Source organism: Wyeomyia smithii, chromosome 2, assembly GCF_029784165.1.
Source record: "Wyeomyia smithii strain HCP4-BCI-WySm-NY-G18 chromosome 2, ASM2978416v1, whole genome shotgun sequence".
In the NCBI taxonomy this organism is placed as follows: Eukaryota; Metazoa; Arthropoda; class Insecta; order Diptera; family Culicidae; genus Wyeomyia; species Wyeomyia smithii.
This window is the reverse complement of record NC_073695.1, coordinates 132013123-132036090: the sequence shown is the minus strand read 5'-3', so window position 1 is coordinate 132036090 and position 22968 is coordinate 132013123. Positions and strand designations below refer to the sequence as shown.

Here is a 22968-nt window from a genome sequence, read left to right as displayed (position 1 = left end):
CTCACAAAAAAGATGTAGTACGTTCAGTATTCTTTTGATTTATGTGTTAAGTGATGGCCATACATTACTCTCCGTTATTAGAGACCATCTATACATCACGTGAACAGATTGAGAGGATGGGTTTCGATGAAGGCGAAAATTCTCCGCCTATATGGCCTGTTCTAACTGCTAAATGATTAATATCTGCTGGTTTCTCTCGCGGGTGTACAATGTGAACATCTGTAGTACACAACAGATGCTACATATGAAAATTCTTGGAAAATCCGTGTGTCCATCTTTCCCTACCTTAGTGTGTCCGTCTTGCCCGATCTGGTTGTAAATTTTTCAAACGATCGTAGCTCTTCATCGGAACATCGAAAATCTGCTGGATTTTCACTAGAAAACCGAGGAAAGACTAAATAATCACTTTACTATTGTGAACAAATGGATACACGTAAGTTTCACGAGTTTTTCACTATTTTCCGTGGAATAAAAATTACATCAAATTGCGCGTTCACGAAAATATCCTTTGTTTTACTTACAAATTTGACACTTTGCTTGCTGAAAACCGATAATGCAACTCAAAAGCATTAACACACTATAAAGAAGGTATTCGCATCACTCAACTATCATAATACATTCTAGTTTGTGAAATATTAAAAGTGTCCATCTTACCCGCAGTGTCCGTCTTTACCTACTTTCCCCTACATATAAAAAGGTAGTCCGGTCTGTCTGTCTGTTTGATCACTACCAAACCGATCGACATGAAAATTTGTATGAAGGGGTTTTTGGTCCCGATAAAGGTTCCTATGATAGTTTGAGACCCCTCCCTTTTCTGGAAGGGAGGGGTCCAATACAAATGAAACATACATTTTTGCACAAATCAAGAACAAACCAAGCAAATGAAACCGAATTTGGCATGTGGATGTTTTAAAGGGTAACAAATATGTCCAGATTGGTTCGACGCCCCTCCCTCTTCCAGAAGCACATGTTTCTGCACAAATTTTCTGCACATCTCGCGAACTAATCAACTAAATGGAACCATATTTGGCAGTTAAATGTTTTAAGTGGTAACAAATATGTTCCATAATCGACCTCAGGCAACATTTTGGATTGTAAGATAGCAACATCCGGTTTCTGGAAAACAGCCAAAAATGGCCGATTTCCACCCAATATGATAATATCCGGATAAAGAAAGATACACAGGAGCTAAATTCGATCACAGATACCATTTTGAATTCTAAGATGGCGACTTCCGGTTTCGGAAAAACAGCGGCAAACGACCAAATATCACCCAATATGGGTATTTCCGGAATCTTAATGATGCACTGGAGCCACAAATTGACTTCAGACACCATTATGAATTGTAGGATGGCAACTTGTGGTTTCTGGAAAACAGCCAGAAATGGCCGATTTCCGTCTAACATGAGTATCTCCGGATCTAGAATGATACATAGCAGCTGAAATCGTTCAAAGACCCTATTTTGGATTCTAGGTTGGCGACTTTCGGTTGCTGGGAAACAGCGGAAAATGATCGAATTACACCCAATGTGAGTGTTTCTTCAACCAGAATGACGCTCAGAGGCCATAAATTATCTTAAATACCATTTCGAAATCCAAGATGGCGACTTCCGGTTTGTGAAAAACAGCCTAAAATAACCAAATACCATCCAATATGAGTATCTCTGGAACCAGAATGATGCAATGAGCTAACATTTGACCTCAGGCACCATTTTGAATCGCTAAATGGCAACTTATAGGAAACAGCCGAAAATGACCAAATAATACTCAACATGGATATTTCCGTAATCGAGATGATGCGTGAAACCAAACATTGACCCTGGAAACCATTTTGAATTTAAAAACGACCACTGTTAGTTTCTGGAAAACAATCAAAATAACTAAATACCTCACAATATAACTATTTCCGGTGTCAGATTGTTGCCAGAAAATTTGCTGAAAATGACCGACTACCACCCAATATGAATATACTCAGAAATAGGGCGATGTACAGAAGCCAAAAGTCGAGGATGTTGTCATTTCGATAAACCCAATCATTTCAAACGATTTGTTTTTTGACTTTGATCATATCCTTTGGCCGATTCGTCGTGCATTTGTAGACTTCAAGCAAACCGCAAGGATTCAATGAACTTGGAACGTTCAAATAGTACGACACCACATTTAAATTATGTTGAGGCCACATACATCGATCAAGGCAGGTATAGTTTTAAATAGTCTTTGAATTTCTCTTCTTTCCATAACTATTGAGCCACACATCAAATTGTTATGAAGTTTGTTATTTGTAAGTTTGAGAGATGACTCGTTCGTATGACACCAGTTATGTTCAAATGAGTCATGTAATCTTTGAGATAATAGACTTTCGTTGTTTTATTAACAATTTAATACATAACGGTTGCTTAAGTTCGATTATAATCAAATGAAATGGGAACGTGTAGGGCAGTCAAACTTTGAAACCACGTGTTCAATCATAATTCATCAGTTAACCCTTAACTAGCCCGCTTATCTGATAATAATAATCAAATCGGTTGTGTAGTTTCTGAGATAATGAAGTTTCATGATTTTCGCAAGTCGGCACATTACAAATGAAGTTACAGGTCGATTACAGTAAAATTCGATTGGGTCTTCTGAGGCAGCAAGACCATTCATTTGACACCAATTTTGTGGAAATCGGGTCGGCCATCTCTGAGAAAAGTGAGTGAGTCCAAGTAGTCTTCGGAATATGTTCCTTTGCATAGCTGGATTTCACATTTTTAAACATAACAGGTAAAGTAATAGTCCGACTGCAAAACAAATCAATAGGGTCTTATGGGGCAATTAGACCTTCCATTTGACACTGATTTTATGAAAATCGGTACAGCCATCTCTGAGAAACATGAGTGAGATTAAACAGTCTTCAGACTACATTTCTTTTCAGAACTTTTGAACCACAAATTCAATCTTTATGAAATACAAAACTTAAGGGTTTTCTAGGTAGCCCGTTCTTTTGAGACCAATTTTGTTCAAATCGGTTGTGTAGTTTCTGAGATATTGATGTTTCATGATTTTCACATTTTTAAACATAACCTCTAAACTAAAAATCCGATTACAATCTTATGGGGCAACAAGACCTTTCATTTGCAATTAATTTAATGAAAATTGGTCCAGCCATCTCTGAGAAAAGTGAGTGAGAATAAAAATCTGCACATACACACACACACACACACACACACACACATACAGAAAATGCTCAGCTCGTCGAGCTGAGTCGAGTGATATATGCCATTCGGCTCTTTGGAGCACTTTTATACTTTCGGTTTTGCAAGTGATTGCTATACCTTTCTAGGAGAAAGGCAAAAATGGAACTATTAAATCTGCACATTGTAAGTGCCCAGTAGGAGCAACCGAAGCATGTTCTCATGTTGCCGCAGTGCTATACTCCCTTGCGAACTTGCACTCCATTGCAATCAATCAGAAGGTAATAAAACTAACATTGCCACAGATCTGTGATTTAACGTTTGTATATTTAAAACCAAGATAACACCTACGGATGTTCCTGCCTATTGGATTAAACCGTCAAAAGGTATCAAAGAGGATCTTTACAGCAAAGTGAAGGATATTGATTATGGCCATACAACAAAAAGGTTTAACGATATCGATTGCGAAGGAGCCACGGAACGTGATTTTTTTGGCCTAATCAAAAAGCTTAAACAGGATGGATCTAAAGCTGCAGTCATTCGAAAGTTTTGTGATGATGATCTGATGTGCAACCGTTGTGAAAATTTATTTGTTCCAGATAATTTGTTTGTAAATAAAAGTATTCTTATCCAAGGCATGTTTGAAGAAGAAAATGAAAACAAATCATTGGAAGAACTAAGACTCATTGCAAATAAAATTGAGTTTCAACTGAACGAAGATGAAATGGCTTCAGTTGAGAAATTGACAAGGCGACAATCATCTGATCCGTTTTGGACTTATGTAAGGATAGGTAGAATCACAGCCACCGTTATGAAAGAAGCTATAAATGCATCTGTCGAAACCCCTCCTCCAAAGCTCACGACACTCAAGAAAATTTGTCACCCATATTTGATCGAAGCGAAGAAATTGCCTGCTATATTGTATGGAAGAAAGAACGAACCTAATGGTAAAAAATATGTGAAAACGAAAATGCGGCAGTTCAGGAATGTGGAATTTTTTTGTACAAGGAGAAGCCATTTATCGCAGCATCACCGGATCTTATGATCGACTGTGCATGTTGTGTGGAAATTAAGTGTTCATGTTCTAGTGTGGAAATTAAGTGTCCCTATCGCTTGAAGAAAACTTCTAGTCTTGATAAACAACTTACTATTGCAAACCTTGTAAATATGAAAGGAAGTTTCATTGAAATGCACAACGGAAATCTGAGAATAGTTCAGAACCATAGTTATTACTACCAGATTCAAACCCAGATGTTCACAACGAACTCTGATCAAGGATTGTTTGTAATTTGGATTAAAAACGAGCAGGTACAAATTAATAACAAAAAAGTAGTAGTTTAGGTGTGAACTGTTTTGAAAAGCAAATCATACTGTTTAAAAATAATTTAAACTTATTTTGGAGCTGTTGGTTATCCCTGAGTCGCTATTCATTACTAATTACTTTTTAACAATCTTTTAATTTACTTTACCAAAAAATTTTCTTATGAAACAGGCACAAATAATCGTTCAGCCGAATAAAACAATTTGGATGCGATGTGTTTTAAAATGTGAACAGTATTTTCGGAGAATTGTTTGTCCTGAACTTCTTGGAAACTATTTCACGAAATCTCTGCTACCTTCAATTGATAACAAATAAATTGGTTGAGGATGAACCTTGTTACATTATTGCTGTATAACATGATTTGATGTTCTATTTCATTAACCTACTTACCCATTAACCCATATTTTTTTAAATAAAACTTGTAATAATTTGCTACTAATTTATTATATATTGTTACTATTATGTTTGCTTTATGTCTTGTCCTTGTTCACATCACATTGTCCTTGTTCGTATTATAGCTGAAATCACGTGGTACAATATATTGTCTTTGTTTAGTTTTGTTTTTTTAAATTAAATGCTAAGAAATCTAATCTTTCTGAATCGTTTCAATTATTACAAGACCTGCAGTAGTCGAGTAAAAGCAAATATTAATTGGGTGCATGGGAACCTATTAAAAAGTCTAGTCTATGTTTCCAAAAAACAACCATATTGATTGTTGTAAAAAAGACGCATCATTGGTATCAGCTGAAGGAAAAGAATGATTCAAATCGTAACAATTTATTCTTAGTCAGGAATAATACTCGGATTAAAATTATATAATATACAACACACTCTAGCAATTAAACCAACTACATTTTCACTACCCTCGAAACGAACTAGAGTGTCTATAGTTATCAGCTGGGACAAAATATGAAACTTTAACTTAAGTGTACCTATACATTATTCGATATGTATACGCAAGTTCGTTATTTGATTATTATGTCCGATCTCTGCTGGTGTAAATAGTGTATTGCTCTTTAGGAACGATGGAATGTTGAGTGTAGCTCTCTTAGATTGTATCAAATTTTGGATATCGAAACCTTTGTCTGCTATAACAACATCTCGCGGCATCAAAATATCTAGATAGCCACTCTCACTGACAGTTTTTTTATCTGAACATCTGCCACCCATTCCTGGTGAGATAAAACAAATGTTTCCATCAGGAGTTAAAGTAATTAAAAATTTGGTAGTTTCTGCTTTTTTATAATTACTAAAATGTTGAACCGCTCCTTTGAGTGTGCTAGGAATCTGACAACGGACTTCGAAACAATCTATGATGAAAACTCTGGATTCACCAAAATTTTTTTTGAAACTTTCTGGTGTGTGCCGTAACAACACTTTATTAGTTGGCACTTTAGTGGCATATTTCAAGTGAGCATCCATTACCCTCAATGTAATATGAAAATATTTCGAAATTGTGTTGGAACTTACATCGTAATCATAATCAAGAGATTCAAATTGGGGATTTAATCTGAGCTTAGTGAGGGTCATTACAAACATTCGCATTTTTGTTAAATGGCAAAAATGATCTGGCAAAAATGGTTCGAGATATTCAAAAAGATTGCGAACAGTATTGAAGTCAGTTATACCCGTAAAATACAAACATTTTCTGTTGGAAACCGAAATGAACTCAAATCCGCGTTGATGTAATATGAGCTCGTTTTCCAAAAAATCAACCCGTGCCTGAAGGCGCATCATTTCGGTTTGGTATATTTTCACCATATCACAATCTGGATTACTTGCTTTACAGCAATTTGTACTGGTGGAAACATCTAAAAGTTTCTTGGAGAAATTTGAAACATCTTCCATTAGTGCATTTTCAGGAACAGTGCTGGTGGATATGTCCACAAACTGCCGATCCTCAGAGCAAAGTACTGTATTCTCAAGAACATTATAGTTGGCATCCAAGTTTGCTTTCGAACTTCTTGATGTAATTGTTCCCCCTCCAAGGGGATCTGACAAATCCGAACGATCTCCGCAATTTGATAGTACTGTTCTACGACTTTCGTAGCTTGGAGAGCTTGGTTGTTGTTCATCGCTGCTGAAAGAAACATTACTCTGCTGGGATTCATATGAGCCGCATCCGGAATTCTCTAGCGATGAAAATGTTGCGTTATTTTTGTCGAGATTGGCAGTAAGCAAAATAACTAGTAGTTTTTACTTTCTCCTTCTAAGGTATTCCTGTGCAGATCGATAGAAGGTATCCAATCTGAGTCACTTGTATCTGTGATGCGAGCGGGTTGTCCTGAAGAAAAACAGAATACTGAAAAACGAAGTTTATGGATGTTATTATTACACTTTACCCTTCTGAAAATGCAAGATGCAAATTCGTTTGCCTTCCGGAGAAAAAGTGTCTTTGTATCCGAGAACCTCCCTTTATTTTTGCATGTGTTTATTTCTCAGAAAACTAAATGTCCTTCCTGGTGTAGGAAACCGAAACAACTTTACAGACTTGTTCTGAGTTGACTGACATCCCCATACACAACATTTTAAAGGTATTTTGGCCAACAAATTGTAATCTAATAAAATCGAGATCAAAATTGTAAACAATGTTACCACTATCTGTCAAACTTCGATGTTTGAAGTCACCGTGCGATGGTCTATTATATAGCCCAAAGCAAAAATCCATCCGCGAGCAAAGAGAAGCGAGCTTGTGATTGGTTGAATGTGCACGACTTTTAACACAACTTTTAGCTAGTTTAGTATCGAAAACATATTCAAATTATTATATGACAATCTTGCGCAATATTTCCCCTATCAATCAAGCCATTGGTGTTTCGCAGTGCAGTTTGCATTTTGTGAAGATGAATAAAGTGAAAATGGAATACACCAAGCCCAAGTGCTGTAAACCCTTTCCTGATCGTCGGTGCTCATCAAGCTTACGCAAATTAAACGAAAACGTTATTGCAAAATCAAAAATATTGAACAAAAGCTAATTTTAATACGTCTTTATCAATTTTTGATTCGTGTAGATTATATTGTATCAAAGTGAAAGATGAATTTGATCTCGAAGAACAATTCATTCATGGAACCATCAACATCAGGTTGTGAAAGAAACATTCTACCGACGCAGTTGCAACCATCTGCATCTGTATACGAATTGGCGGAGATACCATCTACTACAACAATCGTATTATCATGTTCTCTTTGCATCTTTGCAAATATCTTTGCAACAAATGAAAATATCAAAACAATATATTCTACAAAAATGAGAGGTTTAGCAGAATGAACAAAATCTTAGAACATCTTGAATTGTTTTGACGATTACAGAAAAAGTTATGGACAAAAAACTCATTTTGAGGGGTGTTTTCCTTTCATTCAGTACTCGGTTGGATACAACTAGAAACAGTTGAACTCTTTTGTGTAATGCAGTTCTTTTGACAAACTTTCAAAGGCATACAGTCTGGTTTGCTACTATCTGCAACCTTTGGAGAAATATGGACTCAAAATATGGCTATTTTCAGCAAAAAACTAGAAATATCTTTACAACAAAAAAAATCAAACCACTATATGCTACAAAAATGCGAGGTTTAGCAGAATGAACAAAATCTTAGAACATCTTGAATTGTGTCGACGATTACAGAAAAAGTTATGGACGAAAAACTAATTTTGAGGAGTGTTCCTCGTAAAACTCTATGTCATCATATTAGACGTACAGATAAAAGATAACAATGTTTGAAAATTAGAAAAAATAGTTTTTATATCTAACTACTAGGGGGATTGATAAAAAACCGAAAACGCCAAAAGAAAGGCCTTGTTATATGGAATAAACTTGCTGAAGACACTGGGTACATAAAATCAATATTTCACAGTCAAATCTAAAACGATCACGATTTTTCGAGTTTAGACCACTGTGCTGCCCATAAACGCATAACAGTCCCACGTTATTTTTCATCACTTTTGAGTTAATCTCATGAAACATCTCTAAATTTCAAGTTCTTTGCATAACTCAACAGAAAAATAAAGGTTTGTTCACCAGATTTTGAAAAATATATCAAATTGTGTCAGTCCCATGTTACGAATAAACGCATAGCAGTCACAGAATTGAAAATTTGCGATTAGAAATTTATTTCATTTATTATTAACGGGTGTTAAATATAAAATGAGAATTTTTCAATACCTTTCAGTAGCTCAAATACAGAGCGTAAAATTTTCTTTCTCCAAGAAAATTGCTCTTTGGGCTCCCTAGAAACAGTAGGCGTGTTTGGTTTTGCTAGTTTGAATTTAGTCAAAGCAAAGATGGCGTCGAAACAGCACGTGCTCCGCGAACGCATTGTACGGTTCTACGAAACGCATTTCCAGCAAGGAAAAAAGTTCACGGTGACACATTTTAAGGAAGAAAATGTACCTGTCAGTACGGTATATCGTATCCTGGGTTCCCTGAACATAGAGCGGAAGGTCGGAAGTGGTCGTCCGGTGACGATAATGACGAAGCAGAGGAAGACATCGTTAAAGAAGTTGTTTGACAACAAGGACGCAACCAGCCTGCGTGACGCCGGTCGGAAATATGGCTGCTCCCACGTATTGATCCATCGGACCCTCAAGATGGAAGGAATCGTCTGCAGGAAGAAGACGAGGTCGCCGGAGTACACGGAGGAGCAGATTGAGACGGTTAAAACACAGTGTTGGTGGATGACCAAAAAATACCACGGGACGTCTTTCGTTCTGGACGACGAAAGCTATTTTCCGCTGTCCAAAACGCATATTCCAGGAAATGATAGTTACTACTCCAGCGACAAGTCATCCACATCGCCTGAAGTGAAATACAAGTTCAAGCACAATTTTGAAAAAAAGGTTATGTTGTACATCGCCATTTCCGACCGGGGCATTTCAGAGCCTTGGTTTAAGCCGAGCGGTCTGGCAATCAACCAACAAATCTATCAAGAAGAGTGCCTCGATAAAATCCTGCTGCCGTTCCTGAACGAGCATCACGCGGATGGGAAGTACGTCTTCTGGCCAGACAAGGCGTCTTCCCATTACGCCAAGAAGACGCTGGCGTATCTTGAGGAGAAAAAGATACCGTTCGTGCCGAAAGATCGTAACCCAACAAACTTTCCCCAGTGCCGCCCAATAGAGGATTTCTTTGACTCACTCAGTGCCCTAGTATATAAAAACAATTGGAGGGCCAAGGATACGAAGCAACTGACTACAAGAATCCGGAATTGTATCCGGAAAATAGACGTGAGTGCCGTACAACGTTCTTGTGAGAGCATCGCAACAAAGTTGCGTCGAACAGCAGACCACGGCCCTTACTCAAACATTCACTGATATTTTTTTGAAGAAAATTCATTATGTTATTAATAAAAAAAATGAAATCGATGAAAAATATATGTGATTGAAAAAATTCTCATTTTTTATTTACACCCGTTACTACAACTAAAGAAGAATTATAATCAAAGGTAAAACATAGAAATTTTTCTTGTTCATTTTCGAAGAAATTAATAGAGTAAATAGTCATTTAGTCTTCTTCAATTTCATCATCGTTCTCGGTTTCTGGCAAGTTTTTCCAGAATTGCCTTTTTTCGTTCTCAATCACCGGTAGAATAACATCCAACAACGCTTCTTTTCTGCTTTTGTCGATTCCACGAGCTTGTTTTTTGAACTTCAGGGCTCTGTGTAAGTCAAAAGTTTTGAATGTCACCATTTTTAGCTGCTTTTTAGTGAAAATCATACAACTGATCAAATCACCAGTTTCCAATAAATCTCCGTATGCCATTATATAGCTTCCTTTGCGGAATATGACTGTCTTAATTTGGTCTATATAAGGACGAGGGATTCAGTGTATATTGGGAAACTTGCAGTTCCGTTTTAAAAGAAATGCTAAAGATGCATGTCCAATACTCAAACATTAGATTGCGCCACTTGCAGAACATCCTTGAAATCTAGAAATGTTCCTGGTGGTTTAAATCTTTCTACGGCTGCATGGTAACTATCCGCTACCATAAATGTATGCCCAGACTCAAAAAACTTAAGGGTAAGTTTTTCCACATTGATGTCACTTGAGTTCATCAGTAATATTAAGTGGAGAAACAAACCCCAGTTTTTGTTCTGGGCAGTAGAGATGGTCGGGTTTCGGGTTTGAAAACCGTCGGGTTCTAGTCGGGTTCGGGTTTGAAAATTTTTGAAGGTGTCGGGTACGGGTCGGGTTCGGGCTTGGTGGAAAAAAAAATTTTCGGGCTCGGGTAGGGTTCGGGTTAAAAAAGGTCGGGTTTAGTTCTGAAAACCCGAAACCCGACTTTATCAAATAAGCATTTTTGTAAGATAATGATGTCTAATTTCATGCAACTGTAAAAATCACTAACATTTCAATACCATTCGAGGCTCGAAGCTTCAGGGCAGCCTCAAATTGGTACAAAAAATCTCGGGTTCGGGTCGGGTTCGGGTTTCACAGTTTCGGGTTCGGGTCGGGTTCGGGTTTGATCGGTAAAAAAATTTTAGTACGGGTCGGGTACGGGTTTGAAAAAAGCCAAACCCGACCATCTCTACGGGGCAGCACAATTATCCAGCCACAGAACAATGTATTTTGTATCTTTGTATCTTTGTATCGTTGGATAACCCGAAAAAAATGTGCTCATAATGTCGTTCGAAGACCGACCAGCCGTTGATTCGTCCCATGCGCAAGCTACAACAGGCAAGGCATTCGTATATTTGCCAACAGGAGCGAACGTCTGATTGAACGCTAGAAGGCGTCGAGAAAAGATGAGGGTTTTTAATCCATCGAGTCTAGGCAGCTGTATTACCTGGAATTTTAGCAAAATGCTACAAAAAGGATAATCACAACAATGAATAACATTACCTTCTGAAGGTGTACAGCTAAAACAATTGTATCCGATAGCACAGTCTCTCCGTCTTCACGATGAGCAGCACGTGACGTTTCGGTAATCATTAAGTGCTCATCATACCGAGTGCAAATCGAGCAAGTACTCACGGTTATCGGTTCTGCATGTCCGGAGTCTTTACGGTGTTGTGCTGACATAACACATATCTCACACTCTTCTTTCCCCAGTTTCACTAGTGAAATATTCATTTCCCGAATTTTCTTGCAATTAAGAGCATAAGTAACTTTCAGCTCATGCCTGTTTTGAAAGTGTTGGTGCATTCGTTTCTCAGTTAGATCTGATGGAAGGTATAACTTTCTGGGAGCATGTTCTAGACGATAATGTGACACAGGTGGGTCATATGATTGGATATGCTTTTCGATTGCGTCACGTTTTGCCGTGCTTTGTACATACATCGTTGCGATTTTTTCAGTTGATCTCCACCAACACATCGATAAATGGTGTTACTGTACAAATATTCATGTCGATTTGTAAATATTCTGTTGATTAGGAACAAAACAAATTTAAATATATTTACCCACAGTTGTCATTATAACCAAAGGTGTTTAAAAAAAATATCTACACACTTCTACAGAAGAACCATTTGCGGCCGCGAGTTGAAAACAATAACCGTGTACTTTCCTTGGTTCATCTTCCTCGAACCTGTACCGACGACATTGTTTAATGTCCACTTGCTGCACGATTTGGCGGAAGTAGCTCTTCTGGTTTTCTTGGTCGAGGGTCCAAAACATCGCATTCAGTTGCATGCGATCGTCTTTGAATATGTTCGATCCGCATTTCAACCTACAACCACATTCATCAAACTTTAATTGATGTGAAAAGCGATGTCTTTATGCAATGCTGTTAGCTTTTATTTGTTTTTTCGTTAGCTTTCGTTTTTTGGGAGATTCACAAAGCGCAGTAAAGCTCCCATCAGAATCATTGACACTATGTTTGTCCTCAGGGTCCTCAAAGGATTTCAAATAGGCCATCCACGATGCAGAAGATTCGTTAGCTAGAAATTGTTCTTCGGTTTCATCAAATCCGGGGAGCTCGTTTTTCGACATCAAGTCTTCCTGATCCAATTCATCATAAGCAATCGAATTCGAAACTCCCTCCTTGGCTTCGTCTTCAGAATCGCGCACGTGAGCCCTTGAAACAACAATTAAAGACTGTGTTGTTTTGTCATCTACGTGAAAACACAGAACCGTTGACATTTCCAAACGATCACAGCAATCTGTGACTCTTATGCGTTTATTCTTGTTCAAACGATCACGAATAAACGCATGTCAGTCACCTCAGTATTCACACAAGGTTATGAGTGTTGTTTCAAACATGTTTTTAAAATATTTTTTTGTAAAAGTATTCATTCATGCTTATTTTAAGCGTTAGAATGCATACACGCTAGTTTCACTTTGAAATTGACTCTTTGAAAAAGTAGAAAAATCAGCGCATTAAACTACGCTTTTCTCGCCTGCACGTATTTGCTATTGGGACTGACATGCTGATAGCAGAGTAAAAGTCGACTGATCAGGTTGAAGGACAAACGTAGCGTGAAGTTTTTATTTAATCTAACATTATTCATGGCATACTTTCATAGCGCAACGCTTACTTCTATCATCCCCTCTTAAGTGGGAAGCTATACTATGCCAAGTTTCTTCCTATCTTCGTTTTCCTTTGGACCAGGTATAGATTTGGTAAGAATGTCCGCCGCTTGAAGATCGGATGGAACGTATTCATGTTTAATTAATTTCCGTTCAACTTACTCACGGATGTAGTGATGCCTGATGTCAATATGCTTGCTTCGTGCCAAGTAGCCAACTTCACGCTCCGCCAGGTTGATAGCGCTTTTGTTGTCACATTTTAGCATCAGTGCTTGATTCGTTCCGTGTAGCTCAAACAAGAATCGTTTCCACCACATAGCCTCTTGGGTTGCTGTTGATAAAGCCATGTACTCCGCTTCGGTGGTTGAAGGTGCAACAGTAGATTGCCTTTTTGAGTCCCAGCTTACCACCGTTCTGCAGGAAAACGTAATCACTGACGGACCGGCGAGTGTCTGGATCATTCCCCCAATCTGCATCACTGTAGCCGTAAAAATCCGCGTCTTCATTTCATCTGTATGTGAGTTTCTCGTGCTTCGTACCTTTCAGGTATCGAAGAATCCTCTTGGCCGCAGTCCAATGAGCAAATCCAGGGTTGCTACAGAAGCTGCTAACAATACTGACCGCATGAATGATGTCTGGTCTGGTACACTGCGCGACGAATTGAAGTCCTCCAAGTAGCTCTCTGTACGGAATATATTTCATTTTTTCCGCCTCTTCATTCGTAGGACACATTTCCTTGGTAAGACGCTGGTTCATACCCAGAGGAGTCGGAGCAGCATTACAGTTAATCAAATTAAATTTTGCCAGTAATTGGTTAATTGGTTCTTCATCAATCATCACAGCATCGTTAGATCTGGTCACTCTCAGCCCAAGCACCTGCTTGATTGGTCCCAGGTCCTTCATCTTGAAGTCTGCACATAACTGCTGCTTGATCTGGGTCACCAGCTGCTTATCGTCCGAAAGAATCAGGAAATCGTCGACGTAAATTGCAAGGATGATCAGTTTCCCTTCGACAACTTGATGGTAGACGCAAGTGTCATATTTCGATCGCTTGAAGCCCATTCGTTTAAGCCGTGCATCCAGCTTTTGGTTCCATACTCTGCTAGCCTGTTTTAGGCCGTACAGAGCTTTCTGCAGCCTGCACACCTTCGTTGATGCTACATCATCACGGAATCCTTCTGGCTGTTCCATAAAGATTTCTTCTTCCTCCATATCGCCCTGCAGAAAGGCAGTAACAGCGTCCATCTGGTGCACGACAAGGTTCAGCTTCGCCGCCAATGCCAGAAGATAACGCACGGTTGCGTATCGCACATCAGGAGAATAGGTTTCTTGAAAATTCACGCCTTTTATTTACGAATAGCCCTTGATTACGAGCCGTGCCTTATACCGATCGGTAGTACCGTCCGTGTTCGTCTTTACCTTGGAGACCCATTTATTTTTCAATGCTTTTCGTCCAGGAGGTAGGTCAACCAAACGCCACGTCTTGTTGTCGGTTAGCGCACCAAACTCGTCCTTCATTGCTTCGATCCACTCGTTGCGATCAGGTCTCTCCAATGCTTTTTGGATAGTCTCCGGTGGCTCGTTTTGACCCTGTGAATAATACGCCTGCGGCAGGTTGCTATCTATTACAGATGCTGTTTCAAACTTGCCTGTGACTGAGCGCCCCCAGTCACTGTGCTCAGAAATCTGTCGTGGTTCAACTTCTTCTTGTTTAATTTGTGACGGGAGCGCGATATTTGCTGTGACACGCTGGCCTTGTCCCGTCAGGTTGCCAGGATTATACGAAGAGACAAGTTTCTGAGGAAGTATACTGTATGTGACCAAATAATCAGAATACTTGCCTGGGGGATGGCGCTCTCTCTCGCTGCACCTCATTGTAGGATGTACATTTGTTGGAGCTGGGTGCGGAGAGAGCGCAGACGGTTGTGGTGTTCCCTAATCGTCCTCAGGATGTTCAACAAAATGCGGTTCCGCCTCTTTCTCTCGAGTCTCATTTCCTTGAACCGGTTGAACTTCATCGTCAAGATCCTGACCGTCGTTGTAGTATGTTTCATTTTCTTCGCATACTAGTACACTGTCATTGGCCAAATTCTGTATACCATTGGTTTCCGAACGATCTTGGTTGTCTTCGGCTAGTACGATGACGTCTCTAGTGACGAAAACTTCTTGTTTCGCTGCATTAAATACTCTATATCCTTTGGAGCATTCCGCGTACCCAACCAAAACACATGGAATGGATTTTGCGTCTCACTTCTTCCTTTTGGCCTTGGGAACATACGCCATCACCTTGGATCCAAACACTCGAAGATGGGATAAGTTCGGTTTCTTTGCGTAAAACATCTCCAAGGGTGTTGCAGGTTTTCCCTTGGTTGGTGTTAGATTAATTAGATACACCGCTGTGGATGCCGCTTCCGCCCAAAAACGTTTATCGAGTCCTGCATCATACAGCAAATATCGCGCCTTCTCTTCAATTGTACGATTTATTCTTTCCGAGGACCCATTTTGCTGTGGACTGTACGGTACTGTCCTTTTGTGCCGTATTCCACTATTCTTCAGGAAAGACTGAAACTTCTAAGAAACGTACTCCGTTCCGTTGTCAGTTCTCAGGCACTTGATTCTTTTTCCTGTTTGATTTTCCACGTAGGCCTTGAATTCTTCGAACACACTGAATGTATTCGCCTTAGACTTTAAGAAACACGCAAACGTCATATTTGTCGCGTCATCGATGAAGGTGATCCAATATCTGCTGCCACCCAACGACGTCTTTTCCATTGGCCCGCACAGGTCCGAATGAATCAATTCTAGAACTTCTTCAGCTCGTACTCCGCACGGCCTGAACAAAAGTTTTCGATGTTTGCCTTCTGTACATGGAACACAATTTGGCATAGAGGATCCACGAACTTCAATACCGGTCGCCATCATAGTCAATCGCTTGATGCTGTCGATGTTGAGATGCCCCAATCGCCGATGCCATAATTGGATGTCACTACATGACTTCGCAACACATGCCACGTTCCGTGAGCTGAGGTCCAATTTGTACAGTCCATCCTTCACTCGTCCTGTGACAATTATGTCTCCCGTGAAACTGTTCACCACCTGACACGATTTGTCAGTGAATGTGACTTGGTATCCTCTTCTGCATATTTCGCTCACAGACAAGAGGTTGATCGCGAGGTGTGGAACACATAGTACGTTGGCAATATTCAGATCAGTGAACGTACCTTTCTCATCAGCGACAAGTTTCATGCTGCCAACAGCTTCCACTGGAGTTTCCATAGCATTGGCCACATATATCGATTCGAATGCCGTCTTAGCCTCTTCTAGAGTTTTTCTCGATCGGCACATATGCCGTCCTGCTCCCGAATCCAGAATCCATTCTTCTGATTGATGTACTGGTTTGTGCCATGCCAGCAATGCCGCCTGTTTATGCCGACCAGAATGTCCAGCCGCCTTCGTCATTTGTTGACAATCCGATGCGTAATGTCCAGGTTTATCACACTTGAAACACCGGACGTTGGATTTGTCCTTTTTGGTTGATTGCTTCTTCTTGCTGCGTGTTAGCAGCGCTCCAGCGGAACTCCCTGCCCCTGCCCCTCGTTCAAACGTCACGTCCTGTAGTATTTTTGATTTGACTATATCGGCCGTTTAATTAACTCCGGACGCATCTAGACCCATAATCATGGGTTCATATCGACGTGGCAAGCCCATCATCAAAATCAGCGAAAGCCACTCATCGTCCAACTTAAATCCGATTTCATCAAGCTTGTGGCTGGTGGACATTATCTCGTCCACATACTCCTCCACTGATGAGCAATCTTCAAACGAGTCAACTGTCGTAAAAGTCCAATTTTAAGATACCTGCCGCATTCCTGGAATGCCGTCTTCAAGCTTTTCCAGGCTTCAGTCGCCGTTTTTGTCTTCTGTACCAAACTGTATTTGTATGGCTCGATACTGAGGCAAATCGTTGCCAGGGCTCGCTCTGAAAGATCCGCATTTACTTCGGTGTCTTCCGGGGATTTACAGCGCGCCATATGCCTTCACGAATCATCACCATTCGCATGGCAAATGCCCATGATTCATAGTTTTCACGGCCTTTTAACCTATCCATCGGTAACATGGACAAACTACCGCCTGGAAGCCTCGAAACGGCACTTGCATGCCCGCTTCCGGGTTGATGTCCATCACCTGGTACTGATTGAGTTCCGCCGCCGTTTCCGCTGTCGCTTCCAGCTCGATTTCCACTTCCGTTTATTGTTCCAATCTCAGCGTTTCCGTTTCCCGCTGAACTCCTCCCTCCGTTAAATCCTTGGAAATGTCTGTTCTGGTTATCGTTTCCACCTTCGGAACGCCTACCGTTTCCGTCTTCGGAACGCCTGAATTGATTCCGGAACATTGCTTTGTCTGTTCTGCTTATCGTTTCCACCTTCGGAACGCCTATCATTTCCGTCTTCGGAACGCCTGAATTGATTCCGGACATTGCTTCTTCCAAGTTCGAAAATATCTTGAAGTGTAAATTTTCTTCTATCTTGTTGATCAGCCGTTACTATGCAAAGTTTCATTCAAATCAAAAACGGTCAATTAAATTTTCGCGTTTTCAAGATCATTTGGCGCGATTCTGCTCTTTACGTAACGTGCCATGCACCGCATCACTTCTCGACTTGAACGTTTCTTTAAGCGCGGTGTCGGAGTTGATGAAAGCCAACTCATTCGCATTAACAAGATTTTGTGTTCTTTTAGCTATCCCGGTAAGACGAACTGGAGAAGAGCAGTCGCTGCGGAATGCTAATTAATTAATGATTCTTTATTAAAATCAACTTGCTTTTATAGGCAAATGCAATTTCCGAAATACTTAATTCTATGTGTGTATTTACATGGCCAAATTGGCTCCTACAGGAAACAGCAGGAGAGACAAATCACGCCAATTCATTCTGTGTCGAACGCGCATCAGTATCGGACGTGTTTGGTGATCGCTCCGATATATAAGAAGGATCGATCCGATATATAATACAAAAGACGTGTGAGCAAGTGCTGATATTGTTTGCCTGGTCGAGTGAAATAAATCCGCGTTCAAGGTCGCCCGCCTTTGTGTAACTGTTTCACATCGTGGCTGCCAGCTGGTGCGTAAGCCGGATTTGGCTGCTGACTAATTAGTGCTACAGCAGTGGACGAGAATTTCAGCACAAAAGACGAAAAAGAAGAAACCAACAGTTGACAGTTCATTCTGTGCCGAACACGCATCAGCATCGGTTGTGCTTCGAAATCGTTCCGATAAATTTCAATACGTGTGTGCAAGTGGTGGCATTTTTTGACCGGTGTCTTTTGTCTAGATTGCTGTATCGCAAGGTCAAGCGCCTTTGTGTTACTGTGTCGCTTTGTAGCTGCCTGCTGTCGAACGATTTGGTGGTGAGTGCAGTGCACTCCAACACGAAGGAGAAAAAGAAAGGAAGGTACGTGCTTCTTGTCTGTCCCATCGGCGCGCTAGGTTTAGCGCGATGGATGTAGACCCCCCACCTCCCGCACCTCCATCCTCGAATCCCCTCGACCCTGTCCTTCCTGCCCCCCCTCCTAATATTAATTCCTCAGCTCCCCCACGTGTCAGATTGTATCCAGATGGATCGACTCTTCCGGTGGCAGTTTACCTCAGGCCTAAAGCGGGGCCGAAATCGGAATCTTTAAACATTCTACAGATTTCGAAAGACCTGACGTCACACTTTAAAGCTGTGACTGAAATTTTAAAAATCAGGCCGAACAAGCTCCGTGTCGTGGTCAATGACCTTAAAGAGGCCAACGATATAGCTTGCCCCGAGCTTTTTATACGGGAATACCGTGTCTATGTACCCGCTAGAGATGTGGAGATCGACGGTGTCGTGACCGATTCGAGTCTGTCCGTCGAGTGTATATTGAAAAGTGCTAAAGGGTGCTTTAAAAACAACACATGTCCCGATGTGAAGGTGCTCGACTGCAAGCAATTGCGGTCGGTATCGATCGTCGGTGACAAAAAAGTTTACACTCCGTCAGACTCGTTTCGAGTTACGTTCGCCGGGTCTGCACTACCAAGCCACATCTCGATCCACCGGGTTCGTCTCCCTGTGAGGCTACGTTCCCCGCGTTATGAACTGCACTCATTGCAAGCAGTTAGGCCATACAGCCGCCTACTGCTGCAATAAGGCACGTTGTGGCAAGTGTGGGGAGTCTCATGCGGAAGATTCTTGCAGTGTTAACGCTGAAAAGTGTATTCACTGCGGGGAAAAGCTGCATGAGCTCTCTCGACATGTGCGGTGTTCATGCAGCGCAGGGATAAAATAAAGCGGTCTCTCAAAGAGCGTTCAAAGCGTTCCTACGCTGACATGCTGAAGAAGACTGTTACCACTTCTCCCGTTACTTCGAACCCCTTTGATCTGTTGTCCTCTGATGAAACCGATTCTGACGATTCACCAGCGGGAACATCTTATGCCAATCCTGGGGAGTCTAGAAAGAGGAAAAATATTTCCTCTCCCAAACTTCCCCGAAAAGGTCCTAAGATTTCCCAAAGTGAAATGAATGGTACAAACAAACCTAAAAGTGCAGCGGAAAAACCGAAGCAAACCCCTCCTGGGCTTGCAAATTTAAAGTCCCAGAAGGAGTTCCCAGCACTTCCTGGAACATCTAAAATCCCAGTTGTTCCTTTTGCACATCCAGTTGAAAAATCAAATGCTGGACTGGTGAAATTTTCTGACATTGTGGACTGGATTTTTGAAACTTTCAATGTACCCGATCAAATAAAAGATTTTCTTACGGCATTTCACCCAACAGCTAGAACATTTTTGAAGCAGTTGACTGCTCAATGGCCCCTCCTTGCAGCGATCGTATCCTTCGATGCCTAATTCATCTGCTAATCTGAAGGACTCTATCTCTGTCTTACAGTGGAATTGTAGAAGTATTTTACCAAAAATTGATTCGTTTAAAGTTTTGATAAATAAAAACAAATGCGATGCATTTTCCCTTTGTGAAACTTGGCTAACTTCGAATACTGATCTAAACTTCCATGATTTTAATATTATTCGCCTTGATCGAGACACCCCATATGGAGGAGTACTTCTAGGGATAAAGAAGTGCTATTCTTTCTATCGTATTATCCTCCCCTCGATTCCAGGCATCGAAGCTGTCGCATGTCAAATGGCAATACAAGGTAAAGCGCTTTGTATTGCCTCAATATATATTCCTCCAGGAGCACAGGTTGGGCAACGGCTGCTCTTTGATTTAATAGAACTTCTTCCCTCGCCACGCTTGATTTTGGGAGACTTTAACTCTCATGGCGTGGCTTGGGGTTCCCCTTTTAATGATAACCGCTCCTCTTTAATCTATAACCTTTGCGATAACTTCGACATGACTATTCTAAACAACGGTGAAATGACACGTGTCCCGAAACCTCCAGCGCGCCCAAGCGCTTTGGATCTCTCTTTATGTTCGACGTCGCTACGGTTGGATTGCACATGGAAGGTAATCCTCGATCCTCACGGTAGCGACCATTTGCCTATTCTTATTTCAATTACCAACGGGTCAACTCGCATGCGGCCCATTGACATTCCGTATGACCTCACACGGAATGTTGATTGGAAGTTATACGAGGAAATGGTTTCAGAAGCTGTCGAGTCGATTCAACATCATCCACCACTTGAAGAATACAACCTCTTCGCGGGCTTGATTCTCGACGCCGCGTTGCAAGCCCACACGAAAAAATATTCCGGCGTAACGATCAAAGAACGGCCTCCCACTCCGTGGTGGGACCAAGAGTGATCCGATGTCTACACGCAAAGATCCGACGCGTTTTTGGCCTATCAGAAGAAAGGTATACCTGGCGACTATATACGGTATTCGGAGCTTGATACTAAGCTTAAAAGCTTGGCTAAAGCAAAGAAACGCGGATATTGGCGTCGGCTCGTGAACGAGACGTCGAGGGAGACAGATGAGCACTCTTTGGAACACAGCCCGAAGAATGCGGAATCGCGTAACGGTCAACGAAAGTGAAGAGTCTTCAAGTAGGTGGATATTTAATTTTGCCAGGAAAGTATGTCCGGACTCTGTTCCTGCGCAAAACTTTGTTCGCGATGCGTCTCCGGGCCACGACGCGATAGAATCACCTTTTACGATGGCAGAATTTTCAATTGCCCTCCTGTCCTGTAACAATAACGCGCCTGGGATAGATAGAATCAAATTCAACTTGTTGAAGAATCTACCCGGCAATGCCAAGAGGTGCTTGTTTAACTTGTTCAATAAGTTCCTGGAGCAAAATATTGTACCGCAGGTTTGGAGGCAAGTGAGGGTGATCGCCATCCAAAAACCGGGAAAACCAGCCTCTGATCACAACTCCTATAGGCCGATTGCAATGCTATCCTGTATCCGGAAATTGATGGAGAAAATGATACTCCGTCGTTTAGACCACTGGGTCGAATCAAATGGTCTACTGTCAGATACTCAATTTGGTTTCCGCCGTGCCAAAGGGACGAATGATTGTCTTGCGTTGCTTTCAACGGATATCCAGCTGGCGTATGGTCGCAAAGAACAAATGGCGTCTGCGTTCTTGGACATTAAGGGGGCTTTTGATTCCGTTTCTATTCACATTCTTTCGGGCAAACTTCACCGACAAAGATTTTCTCCAATTTTGAATAATTTTTTGCACAATTTGTTGTCCAAAAAGCACATGCATTTTACGCATGGCGATTTGGCAACTTTTCGAATTAGCTACATGGGTCTTCCCCAGGGCTCATGTTTAAGCCCCCTTCTTTACAATTTTTATGTAAATGACATCGACGAATGTCTGGCAAACTCATGCACGATAAGACAACTTGCAGACGACAGCGTGGTTTCTGTTACAGGAGCCAAAGCTGCCGATTTACAAGGACCATTGCAAGATACCTTGGACAATTTGTCTGCTTGGTCTCTACAGCTAGGTATCGAATTCTCTCCGGAGATGACTGAGATAGTAGTTTTTTCTAGGAAGCATGAACCTGCTCAGCTCCAGCCACAATTAATGGGTAAAACGATTTCTCAGGTTTTGGTACACAAGTATCTTAGTGTCTGGTTCGACTCTAAAGGCACCTGGGGTTGTCACATTAGGTATCTGATGAAAAAAAGCCAACAAAGAGTGAATTTTCTTCGTACAATAACCGGATCATGGTGGGGAGCAAAACCGGGAGACCTTATAAGGCTTTACCAAACAACCATATTGTCGGTAATTGAGTACGGGTGTTTCTGCTTCCGCTCCGCAGCAAACACACATTTGATCAAACTGGAGCGGATACAATGTGACGTCACACCCTGCGAAGAACCCAATGCTCCTTCACGAGCCTTATAATTAAAATTAAATTTTGTTCCTAGGAGGGCATAGCCTTCTGCTATGCTTTAGTCAGGCGAAACATTTGGTTCCCTTGACAGAGGACCGCGAACGGCTCTGTCAACACTCTATGTATCAACAGATTATGCCACAGGTGACAAAGAACTTCGCGCAGCCTTCTGCTGTGCCACCGGCAAACAAACTCGACCAAAATAAACAAGTTTTATGTTATAAACAAAACGTCGCCTGTACTTTAGCAGTACTAGATTAGGTTAAGAGATTAGTAAGGTAAACAGAGAGTGGAGAAAATCTCTCTCTCTGAGTTACCGGTAGAGTATATTTAAGCGAAAATAAAGTCTGTTAGTCCACGTTAATCTGTGTGTATTAATTCCGCGCCAATTGCGCGTACAGGGTTTTCTGGAGAAAGTCCTGGTAGGTTATACCCAGGATATAGGTATACCTACACATGTGGTGACAGCGAAAGAAAAACATAACGCCAGTTCTGACTGAGTGAGTATGAAAACCGAGTGGACTTAAAATTCAATTAGAAAATCGTGAGGATAACAGTTAATTAAGTGAAAGCGTAACTATTTTGTCGCTGAAGTGCTGCGCATTGCGCGTTTTGTATTTTCATCATCCAGAACTGAACTAGAAAATCGTGAGGAAAGGAGTACACACATTTGGTGACAGGCGGTTCAGG

General features: G+C 41.1%; 1 protein-coding gene across 6 annotated transcripts in view; it reads left to right on the top strand.

Moving 5' to 3' along the window:
* The window catches only part of LOC129724163 (inactive dipeptidyl peptidase 10), a 1205782-nt gene that overhangs the window by 1092221 nt on the left and 90593 nt on the right, over positions 1-22968 (top strand). Inside the window, exon 12 of one of the 6 annotated variants that reach the window (XM_055678840.1) lies at positions 3323-3389. The exons of the other annotated variants lie outside the window; for them this stretch is intronic. Coding sequence (XP_055534815.1) covers positions 3323-3374 — 52 coding nt within the window. The 3' untranslated portion in view covers positions 3375-3389. Of the gene's footprint in view, positions 1-3322; positions 3390-22968 lie in introns of those variants that run through there. 6 annotated transcript variants of the gene reach the window in all.